Source organism: Ochlerotatus camptorhynchus, unplaced genomic scaffold (assembly GCF_037179485.1).
Source record: "Ochlerotatus camptorhynchus isolate MF236.1 unplaced genomic scaffold, CSIRO-AGI_Acam_v1.1 ptg000177l, whole genome shotgun sequence".
Classification (NCBI taxonomy): Eukaryota; Metazoa; Arthropoda; class Insecta; order Diptera; family Culicidae; genus Ochlerotatus; species Ochlerotatus camptorhynchus.
Window position 1 is genome coordinate 1,292,569 of NW_027040667.1, and position 13,942 is coordinate 1,306,510.

General features: G+C 40.6%; 2 protein-coding genes across 2 annotated transcripts in view; both read right to left on the reverse strand.

Moving 5' to 3' along the window:
• LOC135701821 (neuropeptide SIFamide receptor-like) overlaps positions 1 to 13,942 on the reverse strand; it is a 614,024-nt gene that overhangs the window by 189,542 nt on the left and 410,540 nt on the right. The window lies entirely within an intron of this gene.
• LOC135701854 (uncharacterized) overlaps positions 1,861 to 13,942 on the reverse strand; it is a 33,028-nt gene continuing 20,946 nt past the window's right edge. Inside the window, exons 4-5 of the mRNA XM_065222796.1 lie at positions 2,037 to 2,099; positions 1,861 to 1,976 (exon numbers count right to left, since the gene is read on the reverse strand). Of these exons, the coding sequence (XP_065078868.1) occupies positions 1,861 to 1,976; positions 2,037 to 2,099 (179 nt within the window). The remainder of the gene's footprint in view (positions 1,977 to 2,036; positions 2,100 to 13,942) is intronic.

The window sequence follows — 13,942 nt, forward strand, 5'->3', positions numbered from 1 at the left end:
CCTCCATTCCATCCGTTACCGTGCACCAACGAGTGTAGTTCGTACCCCGGGCAACAACAAAACTGATCTTGAAATTGAAGCCTAACTGGACCTTGAGTAGACCGATCCCCTTATTATGCCTCACCTGCAAACGTACGGAATAAGGCACGTCGTTGATCTTAATTGAACCGCGCAACGCTCGTCTTCTCGAACGGATTCCGAACATAGGAACAGGAATCCCCCGAATAGTGCGGTGGTTGGTGCCAATTTCGCGGCAGTCTTTCAACCAATTGAGTTGATTTTCGGTAAGCGACAAGTTTATGGTTGAGCACATACAAAACCATCAGCTCAATTGAATGTAGGATTGCGATGTAGGAGCGCTATTCGGGGGATTCCTGTACGCTGCGCTCCTCAGCCAACAGGTTTCATTACGAGTTACCTACCTACGAGGAACCTATCTGATTGTGGCTGCTCTGTTTGGTACCGTCCACGTGCACACAAGCGAGACTTGTACGATGGGCAGTTATGCAAAGCGAGTAACCCCATTTATGGTCTCGAGGATGATGGTCAAGTGCGGTGGATGATGGAGATGGAGCTTCTCGAAGGTATCACGCATAAATAAAGCTGCTGCAGTGTTCATTTTCCGATAGGTCATAGCATAGGTCATCGGTGTTTGCCGAGTTAGTCTAGAACTAGCTGGTAGAGCTTCGGTCAGGAAGCTGTTGTTGTCAAGTAAAATCATTCTAGGTATATCGATTCAAAAAAGATCGATCCTAGAAAATATCGAGGAATAAAAATCGAATGGAGAAAAATCGATTTATTTGTTTAGTTATTAGGTCGAAGATCATTAGTCCGAATGGTTTCCAGCCTATCCAGACTTACCTATTTTTTCTACGAGCTTCCAGCCATAGTTATTTTTCCAAGATTTTCAACACTTCGATAGTTTTTGAAGCTTTGGACTTGGATTTTTTTTAGAGATTTTAGTATTTGCTTGTCTTTCAAACTTGAGCAGCCCATTAGAGTTTTAATGTTTTCGTGAATATTGGCTCCATAATTAAAATATGCCATCACATTATTATTCCATCTTTGAAAAGCTGATTGTCCTGTTCTCATACCAATGATCATCATATCATGATTATTTATTTTTCAGAACAATGCTTTTTTTGGTTTCATTTGGGGTTCCAAACAGCCGTACTGAGTTTGGGGACGATTGGTTGTAGCCCGGCATTCCTCATTGCGTTTGAAATTTGTATGGAAATGAGTATGGGAAAACCAACTTTTTTGCATTTTCATTCCTAGGGACCCCCATTTGGCTTGTACCATGCAACTCATGTATTTACTAATAATGTACAAGGATAGTCCAGGAAGTGCTTAATAACTTTGTCTTTAATAAAAGTTATAGCTGTTCAAAGATTGATGTTTCAAAGCAAATACCAAACATCACTTTTTCCGCCAATACTACCGGTGTACCAATGAAAGTCAGATTCCAAACTGAAATAATTTCGGTGTTTTTTATCGTACCGATTTGGTATGTTCACATGAATTATTCAAAAATAATGTCTCAATTTCTGAAACGTAATTAGAGAAGGAGGGGGGGGGGGGGGGCTTATATACCCAGCCTTCTCACTAATATCAATGGAAGTAAACACAACATTCAGACTGAAATAACTTCCGTATTTCTCATCTTGTCGAGATGGTATGTTTAGACTATTTACTGAAACTAATAGGCGTAGTTGGATCGGGTGGAGGGTGGAGGAGGGTAAACTGTATCATAGTCGCGCCCAACCTGCCAGTGACCAGAAGCCGCCCCGGCCCTGTGTCTGAGTTTGGAGAGGGGGTCTTCCGAAATGGAACTCCAGGAAATCGATAACGCTCACCGCACTACAGTTCTTCCAACCGGATACCGGGACGCACCTTTGCCGCAAAAACTTTGGAAGCCCATAATCCTCCCATCACAGTCGAGCCCCTCCTGTCATCGATCAACAGTCGTCCCGGCTCTGTGTTTGGGTTCGGAGAGGGGGTCTTCCGAATCCCTACCGTAGGCAAGTATAACCAACCGACGATTTCGGACCTGCCCTGTACTTTCACAACAATTTCCAGCGATTCCGGCGCTACATTTGCTAAACGACATCCAACATCATTGAGAACGAGATCACGACACCAACTAGACAACGTGCTGCTTTACTACCAACCAAGTATGAATTCTGTTTTAGATGACTACCGATTGGCAACGATGGATCACTGCTATGAAATCATCACCCTAACCGAAACCTGGCGAACCCTTACACATTCCAGTCAAATATTCGGACCTGGTTACGAAGTTTTTCGCTGCAATCGGAATGAACACAACAGTCAGAAATTAAACGGTGGAGGCGTAGTCATAGCTGTAAGTAATAAACTGAATGCGAGGGTCATTGAGAACGATATGTGGAACTGCGTTGAACAGATCTGGGTAGCCATCGAGCTAGGAGACCGAACCGTTATTATCTGCGTCATGTATTTCCCTCCAGACCGTACACGAGACTGATAATTAATTCGTGCTCACACCGAATCGATTTCACAGGTTACGGAGAATATGGCACCAGTCGACGAGGTTATTATTTTGGTTTTCTGTATCCCGATCCACAACATTCCGTATTTCATGCTTGAACTACAAACCTTCTCGACAGCTATAGCACAGTCACACTAATGTAAATCAATGACATGGTCCTAGGCGAGTAAGAGAGGTGCCACAGTAGGAAGAAGTGTTAGTTTGTTTACTAAAATGAACCGCCCATTTTGTTATGGCAAGTTTTGCTATAAGAAATGCTCCTCGTGTTTATTAGCGAAATTCACATCAAAGATTGATTAATTGCGTAGGAAATCAGTTTGGCACGGCATTTGTAACCAGCATACACCTTCCGGTCATATGAAACAGGTCAAAAACTGTCCAAATCCGCAGATAAAAATTTTTGTTTTGAATTTCTGTATGGCAAAATAGTGAACTTTTCGTGAACATTAACAGCAAAGAACTCACCAACACTGGGAGACCGTGAGTTCCTGCCCACCTGTCTTAAAAACATCTCGAACTGGCGGGATAATAGCCATGAGTGAACTCTCATTCACTAGGGATGTTCTTATATAATAGAGTGGCCTATATCCCACACACGGTCCAGACAGGTGAGTAACACTCTGAACCTTGACAGCCCTACCAAAGATCTCATTAGACTCGGTAACACTATTCATAGGCAGTACCAGCGTACTGGCCTGCTTAATTTGAAGACCAATTGTAATCGATTAACAAAGATTATTCAGGCCAGGCTGGTGGATCTCAGAAATAACGATTTTACTAGTAAGATCCGCTCTCTCCCAGATTGTGCTAAGCCTTTCTGGAAACTTACAAAAATTCTTAAAAACAAGCCTAGGCCCATTCCACCACTGACCCCATTGGATCGTCCTGGCGACCCAGTGGTTCATCTGATAACTCCTGACAAAACATCGTCAGCCCTCATGAATCTGAGGTTGCTGAAAATGCAACCAATCTTCTTCAGATTCCTAACATTTTCCCAGAGGAATCCGATATTACGGCTGACGAACTGTTGGCCTATATCAAATCATCTGAAAACATGAAGGCCCCAGGTTTCGACAGCATCCTGAATCTGGAACTCAAACACTTGAGTTCCAGATTCTACAACCATCTGGTACTGATTTTTAATCAGTGCCTGAGGCTACTTCCCCTCGTGTTGGAAGTCAGCTAAAGTCATACCCATCCGGAAACCTGGGAAGGATCCGTCCTCTCCTTCAAGTTATCGACCAGTCAGCCTTCTCTCAGGGTTATCAAAACTGTTCAAAATAGCAGTGTACCACCGGCTCCTAACATCTGCCGATGGAAACAACTTGTTACTCGAGGAACAGTTTGGTTTTCGGAAAGGTCGTTCGACCGTCCACCAGCTGATTCGAGTAACAAACATTATCAGACGGAACAAGTCTGTTTCGAAAACATCTGCAATGGCGTTGTTGGACGTTGAAAAAGTGTTCGACAATGTCTAGTGTTCAAATTGCAGCAGTACGGTCTTCCAATCTTCCTAGTGAAAATAATAAACAACTATCTATCAGACAGGACGTTCCGAGTCGATGTCAATTATACAAGGTCTGGCCTAACCAGCTTATTGGTATTAGTGAAATGTGGGCATGTTTAGTGGTGTTCGTATTTCATCGCAATGTTTATCTTTTTACACGAAACAGCTGTTTTCAGTGACGACACGTCTGCTATTCGCAATATGGAATGTTGTGCTGCCGTTACATCGGCATTTGCTTGCTCAGCAATGTTTACAACATTTTTGCTTCTAACACCAGCAAGCTGCCTGTTGTTCCAGACCTTGTATGATTGACATCGGTTCCGAGTCTCTCTGAATGGCTTTCAACATCGGTGCCGGGGTTCCACAAGGAAGCATCCTTGGCCCCATCCTATGCAACCTGTTTACCTCCGATATGCCGGCTCTCCCTGATGTTGGATCGTTGTCTCTATTCGCAGATGACACATCCATTGTCTACAAGGGTAGGGTCATCGGAGCTCTGACTGCCAAACTTCAGAGAGGCCTGGACGTCCTGTCTGAATATTTCAACAGCTGGAAGATCCGTATCAACGCGGCAAAGACCCAGGTCATTATCTTTCCACACTCTAAATCTCCCAGACTTGTTCCGTCAGAGAATAACAAGATCTGCCTGAACGGCGCAGTGGTAGAATGGTTCAAAGAGGTCGTGTTCCTTGGGGTAACACTAGACAGCAAGCTTCTCTTCAGACAGCACGTTGACAAAACGAAAACCAAGTGCAACATCTTGATAAGATCGTTGTATCCACTTATCAACATGAAGTCAACCCTGTCCCTGAAAAATAAGCTTGCTGCCTACAAACAAATCATCCTTCCTGGAATCGAGTACGGTATGCCAATCTGGGAGAGTTGCGCAAAATGCCATCACCTTAAACTCCAAAGGATCCAGAACAAGATCCTTAGGATGATCCTAAACAGTCCCTCGCGGACTAGAAATTCTGAGATCCACCTCCTGGCTGGAATTCAGACATTCGAAGAACGGAGAGTATTCATACTGGAAAGGTTCAGAGACACTTGTCTGAGATCAAATCATCAGATCATACGTGATCTAGCACGTTAGGTTAAGTTATACTCATTGTTAGGTAGGTTATCACTTTTTTTCAATTCAAATAAAACACATCCCCAAAGGGATATTCTGTAAACTAGTTAAAAAACGCAAATATTATATTAGAATATCAAATTAAACAAAGATGAAGAGCGAGGTAGGCTAATCAATTAAAATAATAAATCAATGTACTACCATAATCAACAGAAATAAACATAATTTAACTACTGCTACTCCCACACACGGTATTGAAGATTTTCTCTCCGAGCTTGACTGGGTCAATATTCTCGATAGAAACGATGTCGAAGCAGCTGTCCAGTCGTTCTCTCACATTATGGCTGACGTCATTGACAGATACGTGCCGAAAAAAGTGAACCGAACTTGAACACACCCTCCATGGCAATCCACTGAGCTACGGCGACTGAAAATAGTGAAGCGTACCGCCCTGAGGAAGTACACGAAGCACCGTACTCTCTCACTCAGGAACCACTACGTGAGACTCAATAAAAAGTTCAAACAAATCAGTAAACGTTGCTATTCACGCTTTCAACGTAGTATCCAATGCAAACTCAAGTATAAACCAAAGTCATTTTGGAAGTACGTTAACGAGCAACGCAAGGAACCTGGTCTTCATTGGTTCTGGAAGGGGAAACGGCTACCGATCCGGGTGAAATTTGCCGTCTATTTTCCGTCAAGTTCGCCAAAGTATTCACAGATGAAAATTTATCTGATGAGCACGTCTCTGCTGCTACCAGTAACGTACCCTTACACGGACAAACCTTTGCAGGAATCGATGTAGATAACACGATGATCATCAAATCAGCTCACCGGCTTAAGTCAGCCCACAATCCGGGGCCAGACGGAATACCGTCCATTATCCTGAAGAACCATATCGAATGCTTGCACTTCGTCATTTGTTCCAGCTGTCGTTGTCTAGGGGGATCTTTCCATCGTGTTGGAAATATGCGCATATGTTCCCCGTGTACAAAAAAGGCAGTAGATAGGCACAATATCGATAACTACCGTGGCATCACTTCTCTGTGTGCTGTTTCGAAATTGTTTGAGTTGGTCGTAATGAAGCCTTTATTTGCTCATTGTAAACAGTATTTGAGCGATGACCAACATGGTTTCGTACCCGGCCGTTCAACTACTACGAACTTGCTGTGACTTACGTCGCACATCACTTTGAGAATGGCAGAACGGACTCAACAGACGTTATTTCAGGCATAACATTTGATAACGGCACAAAAGCATTTGTAATCAGACTTTCTAAGGCCCTTTACACGCGAACCAAAGAACGCCCACGCAAACCAATACCACTTTCGGAAAGGTGATAGTTGCCCCTATCCGATGATGTTGTTGGTTTGCATGGGTGTACTTTGTTTCGCGAGTAAAGGGCCTTAGAAAGTTTGTTTACAAATGCTTTTGTGCCGTTATCAAATGTTATGCCTGATTTATACTATCGGCAGCATTTGACATGATTAACCATGGTATCACTATTTCAAAGCTACAGAGACTAGGAGTTAATGGCTCACTTCTGGGATGGTTCAACTCCTATCTAAACGATCGCTGGATGAATGTCGCTATCGGTGACTGCCAATCGGACGTTTTCAAGGCTACGTCAGGAATTCCACAAGGTAGTCACCTCGTCCCGCTGTTATTTTTGTTGCACTGTTTTTCATCGGATCCGCTCAATTGCCGATGCTCGTTTCTTGCAAAATCAACTAAACTGCTTTACCGGATGGTGCAAACTGAATCGAATGGTAGTCAACCCAAGTAAATGCTCAGTGATTTTATTCTCACGGAAACAGTAACCAATTAATTACAAATATACCTTCTCGGAAGCCGAAATCGAACGCGTAAGTCATGTTAAGGATCTTGGAGTTATACTTTGAAGGTAACACGTATCTTACATCGTTGGTAAAGCATCAAGAACAATGGGTTTCATCATACGCATAGCTAAGAGCTTCACCGACGTATACTGTTTAAAATCGCTGTACTGCTCTTTAGTGCGCCCAATTCTAGAGTACAGTTCTGCAGTGTGGAATCCAGTATACCTCAATGGCTCGGAAAGGATCGAATTTGTACAACGAAGGTTCGTAAGATTTGCCTTGCGTAGGCTACCTTGGCGTGATCCTTATCATCGCCCCAATTACGAGTGCCGCTGTCTGCTTATCAATCTGGAGACCCTGCGCTCTAGACAAAACGTATCCAGAGCCTTGTTCGAAGCAGACATTCTTCAGAACAGAATCATGCTATGCCGCCGATTTACTGAGGTCTTTTCTGAAGCGACGAACAATTGAGGAAAACTCTAAGATCTTCTTTTATTATTATTATTATTATTATTATTATTATAATTATTATTATTATTATTATTATTATTATTAGTGTCCAGTGAGTGTTTAGTTTGTTCTATGTTTTTCTTTTACCACTTACCTTATGCATGTTAGACTTAAGTAAAACATCATTAGGACCAAAACGGTCTGTGGATGTGGACATCCATCTAAATAAACAAAGTATGTTCGTATGGGTTATTCAAAAACATTTGCTCAGTCTCGTATGTCAGAAGGACAGAGCATTTATTTCAACTGATCTATCGAAAATTAACAAAAATGAGCCGTCATCACTATCTGTTGTGTTTGCTTAAACAAACAACAACTCTCAAATTACAAATTATCAGTGGTCAATGCAATCACTTTTCATGTGCGACGAGTTTTATCAGCCAGCTTGAAAATGAACGAAAAATTCCGTCCAAACGCATTGAAACGGATAAACGTAGAAAAAGGGGATGCGCTAGGAGCGCTTCTTTTGCTTTGAGAACAATGAGTGTGAATATTCGTACAATGCGCTCTAATAGTATGTATGTTGTAGGTAATGAACTAACGCATCGGAACAAACCTATTATTGATTTGTGCACGGTGAATTCATTGATATTGTTGATCTTTTCTGATCGATAGAACGGAAATGAGTGATTGCGACGAAATACCGCTCTACCCTACTGCAGAACAGGAATTGAAATTTCTTCCGTTTTAGATTTTAGCAGCCATGGACGAGAAAATGGAGCATATAATTAATCTGTATAAATTCGTGTGTTATCTTTTAGAAACTGAAATCTCTTCGAAAGAATGAAACCTTTATTTTTCGCACCATCATAGAGGTGAAAAGAAACCATGCATGGAAAATCCGTTCAATATCAGAGCTTAGACACATCGCCAGGGCTCCAAAAGTGCTGGAACTAAAACGTGCGTGTCAGCTGTGGTTCATTTTCGTTACAAATGTGGCTGGTAATTAAAGGTAACGGGAGATATATTTGAATTAAAGTATGGTAGATTGAAAGTTATATATTAAGCAGTGTTGGCAAAATCATCAATCAAATGATATTTTTCCGTTCTTATACGCTCTCGATATCACGCGTGATATTGGAACAAAATATCATGCTTGATATTGATTTTACAAGCTCCTTTCATATTGCGAGACTATTCACAACGTTAAAAAAATCATACTGAGAGTTGACTCGACACCAAAATGATTCCGTTGCACATCGTTTTCTTAGAAAGAGAAAGTATAGTTTGCTATCTCTTTTTACTCTTCATCGATGGCAGAAGTGAAGTCACTGCTGCCAGCCATTTTGGGAGTTCGATTGCGTTCAGGTGTAAAGCAAAAATCATGAAAAACAATCTCACCCTAGGGGGACGACTCTATCTACGATGCAGACAAGATTGTGTTTTGCTGTGGCTAGCTGCGCGCACGCTGAGTAGATAGAAAGAAGATTGATGACGATTCTGAAGATTTCCTGCAAAAAGATGATGCGCTATGCAAGTGGATGCGAGAAATGAAAGAAGTTTTTCGAAGATTGATTCGCTAGTGTGAGATTTGTTGAGCATCTAGACTTGAGATTTAGATGTGTCGCCCCCCTCGATCTCACCACAGTTTGTTGAGATCTAATATGGACCAACAGGTCAGTTCCATAACAAGGGAAGAAAAAAATAATACAACAAACACAACAAGAAACGATTATGTGCTCAAGTTATTAAGGCTGTGTTCCATTTGGTGAATTTTTACTTAAATTTGACAGATGTAAAATTTTCAAAAACCTGCTATTCCAGCAGACTTATTTCTGACAGACAAGGAATCCATTTGACAGACGCTTTCTCGAAAATCGGCCGATCTACAACAGAGGGATTTTCGAACATTTTAATTTATTTTCGAAGTGTCAAATCTAAGTGAAAATTTTCCAAATGGAACCCAGCCTTAGTATTTTTTTTTATTTGTTCAATAACATTGATGCAAAATTGTGCACTCCGTTTTTGTGTGTGCATTTATTTTTAGCTTTTTGAAGTTGAATCGCTGAGGACCAATCTCATTACCATAGAAAAATTTGAAGAGTACAGATATCAGCTCTCACAAAACTTATAACAAAGAAACTGAAACTTCACGTTTGTTGCAGTCCAGTACACAAGGAGTTTCAATTTCATGAGTGATGTCACAACGGTCCAAGATTTGTGTTCTAGAAATCTTGAAGTGATAGGGAATATCAGACATCATGACGGTCATTGTTGGACGCTTCAATGAATCACTTGAAGAAAGCCTTACTCATATCTGATTGTAATTTAGGAACCAAATTGTAAAAGAATATGTATTCGCATTTTTATAAGGTCCTAAATTTAACCAAGTTTTACCAAGTAGGAAATCCAAAATATGTACATAGAACCGAAATCATAGGTTACTTCTACTGTATTTTAAATCAATATCTAGAAAAAATGCACGAGAATTTCACTACACAGCTTAACGTAGTCTAAGTCAACCCTGCGGTCGGAGTTTGAGTCGGTCGATTTAGAGCCCTGCATTTAAGGAAACATAAGCAACCTTTGGCTTAAGAAGGTGTCACTTGTTTTCTATAATATAATAATAATTGTCCGAAACCAGCCACCGTAACTAGTTCAACGCACGAAACTGTATCAGTAAACATCCAGTTAAATCTGGCATGGCTTGGAATGCAGCGCTCGTAACCAGTCTGAGGACGAAATTTAGTTCAAGTTCAATCTACAATGACACTGCTGCTATATGTATATGTATCCATGGAGCCAATATTTTCTGGTTTACAAGAAACCTTGTGATCGTCCACCATTCAACACCGAACTTCGATCATGCTATCATGTCAATTCAATCATTGAATGACGAGAACCAGCAGCGTGTGCAGAAAGGGGTAGCATACAACTCTCAAACTGGCACCGTTAGTCGTTTCGTTCAATTGAGAGCTGTTAGTTTTGGGCTTTGGGACTTTTATTGGTCAACGATTAATCTAGAGAGCGAGTTTAATACCCCTTGCACCCCGCTGTTCACGCTTATGACGAGAACATAACAGGGTCGAGTTTCGTCCCAGTGTTACAATTATTTGATCTCAATTAATTCGTCGAATATTGTAGATTAGATTGAAAATAATAACAGCAACCCCATCATTTTCAAATCATCCTAGATCGTGGCAAATGAAGCCCCGAGGCACTGCACAAAAATAAATATCTTGCGACTACTGACTGACGGGCTGACGAGATGTAATGTTCAGAAAAGTGGCTCTTGATTAATTTAGAGCCAAGCGCCAGCAGCCAGCCAGCCAGCATGGCTATTTGTAAGGTATCTTTTCCTTGTCTTCAAGAGGAGGGTAGGTAAGTACTTCTTCTCTCGGGCAGACAGACGGGTTCAAGTTTAAAATCTGCCTCTACGAAGAACGACAAAAACAACGACAAACGCTTCTTGGCAACTTGTCGCTGATTGCTCCCAGCAGCACAGCGTAAATCAAGTTGGGCTGCCTTTTTTTTGCGATCTTCACCTTCTGTCAGGTTGCTACCTTATAAATGGTCAGGGATTGCGTGTCCATATCAGAGACAGGTCATCTGACTCCGGTCGGACCAATCGCCCTCGTCGTTGTCGTCGTCTGGCTTGATTGAGGTCATTCGATAATAGGTATCAAGGAAGCTGCGCGCTGCATTGGCCAATAAATGTGAACTGAGGGAGAAGCATAAGCCGAGTAAATCTTCTTAGAAAACGTAAACAACACGCAGCTGAAAATAAAGCTGCAGTTGAAAACTGTTGCAATACGCAACAATGCTACGGTGGCATACTGGAGAAGTATTCAATGAAATGTGGAATGCTGAAAGGGCAAAATAGTCTTTCGTGAAAGCGAATGGATGGCATTCGCCTGTTCATGGTCTGAATGTCTGAAATTGTTCACGACGTTGACTCAGTTAGTGATTTATAAAGAACTAATTAACCTTCCATTTTACCCATCAGTCCTGTCTATAGTCATCGCTTCATTTGTAGATATTTCTCAATGATCTAAGCAAACACTTCCGATTCTCATACATCTTGTTGTGAATGACATTTTTTAGCACCCCGAATGAAAACTGTTTTGCTTTTTTTCTACACCAGGTTATTCAATTGGAAGCTAGCTACCCAAGTAACCGCCAAGTCGGTTAATAGCCCGAAATTTAGATCTGAATTTTCAAAGACAAATAAACAAATATTCTTTTAGGAAATTTTATGATTTTAGATTTTGCTCCACTTATAAATTGTAGACAATGTGGTTTTTCCAAGGAGGAATCAACTCTGCACATAGTTTTCGCTGTGCCGAAAGCTATGCCAATCGCTGTGCCGAAGCGTGTCATCAAGTATACCAGGAGTTTGGCAACCCTGAAGATTTAATGACTTTTGTGATTTTTTATTTGCGATTGTGCAAGAAAACGAAGCGTGATAAAAATATTTTTTTTGTATGCAGCCTAAAATAACTACTGCAGCATGGAAATTTCACCAGAATAAGCAAACCAAACCAAATCGGTTTCAAGAAGACTGATTGTAGCCCTGGTGCATGCCGGGTCCTTAGCTATACTCCGTCGGATGGATTCCGGAACATTACAACAACGATAACAACTGCGAAGTGGAAGTGGAACTGTTCAATCGTCTACAAGCGGAGGACGGCTACATAAAGATTAGCGGGGATCTTGAAAAAAAAAAAAAGTTTATCGATTTCCTCGAGGTGAACAACTTCGAGCTATCGAATGTGTTTCCGTTGTATACCAAGGGGATGGTTCGAAGGGGTTAAGGATCGGGTTTAGGTTGTTGAAATGTATTCAGGTATACCTTGATGTAACGTAACTGTCACTTTTGACTTGCATCACTGTTTTGTAGCAAACAACCATTAAATCAAGCAATGTAATAACACCATCGAAGATATAAGACAATCCTCCATTTATTGTTCAATCAAATTTGAATAATTCTTCGACGCAATCGATGTTAATATTTACATTATTTGACAAATCTCAGGTAATCATGACAGCAGTTGGTCTCTTTTCTTCATTCATATTGTTTTCAATAATCAAACGTCATGATTACCTGTGTTTATTTGTGAACTGTTATTTGTGAGATATCGACGATGGAAGTCAAAAGTAACAGTTACTTTATATTGAGGTATGTTAGACGAACAAAACATAACACAATGTTTAAATAAAGCCTATCTAATATGTCGAATACTGCACAATAGAGCATCATAAACAGGATGAGCTACCAGTGGCTATGAAGATCGCTCATCCGAGGAGGATGATTTGTATGACGCTATGTATTTGACCACCGTGCCTTGGAATGGACCAATGTAAACCGTGATTTCCGATATTGTCGCTATCGGAGACGACAAGAAATTGTTGTAATAACGTTGGTTGCAAAATTGGATGACCCTGAGAGTGATCTAGTTATTGGTGTTGGTGGTTATCACCACACTTTAACAATTCTTTCAGGGAATTAGACGAAGTACGGCTGCAGGAGAGATCGAGAAAAGTTCTTTAGGTTTGACTTCTAATCCGGGATACGATCGTCTAGTCCGATGGATTTATTAAATTCGTCTTGAAGCGAAGATCAGAGACTGTCAACAAAGTGCGAAACCCTAGCAACTATCGTCAGCAAAAAACAGTGGTGCCAGTTTATTATATATTCTGTAATTCTTGTCAATTTGTGCGTTCCGAACAGTGTGCCGTGACGTTTTTCGGCACAGTGTGTAGAGTTGATTACCCCTTGGGTTTTTCGCACTTTTTGTACCCATTTAATTTTTTGGAAGTTCTTCTATGATCTTAGTAGCCTTAGGAAAAGGTTATGAAGAAAACCTAATAGGAAGAGGAAACAATAGAGGGAGTTTATAAACCATTGTTTTGTCAAACGCGAACCAGCGCCTGATTGGTCGGGCGAACGTATAGAAAGCTAGAATTTTACAACAGAGAATCTATTTTCTTGTATTTGGACAGTAGACTGCGACATTCATAATGAAAGAGTTTTTACAAGGTCGTTTCCGCGAGAGAAGAAGAACACGTAACAGACAAAAATTAGCCAGTTGTCTCCTCTTTCTCTTAGAAGAAAACGAAAAAAAAAAAAAAAAAATCAAAAAATCAATTGTTTTGCCCTAATTTGATATCAATTCTGTACGTCATTTTTGCTGAAAAATGGAATGAATGTGAAATTAAAATTTTCACCGAGAATGATCAAATTCAACTTGTTTTCATTAACAAAAACACACATGCTTCAGATTCATTTGAACCAAAACATAAATTAATTAAATTTTAAGTTTTACGTAGTATTCTCTAGAATTAGCACGATTACCATTTCATTGAATTAAATTTAAAATGGTTGGAATTAATATAATAAGTGATAATTCATCGTTCATTTCAATCTGAATAATCTTTTCGGAAACATGCTCTGAGGTGTCCAGTAAAACTTCTCTATAGAATAATCTTTTAGATACGTTGTGAATATTTAGAGACTACATGGACAACGTGAAAGATTTCACTCC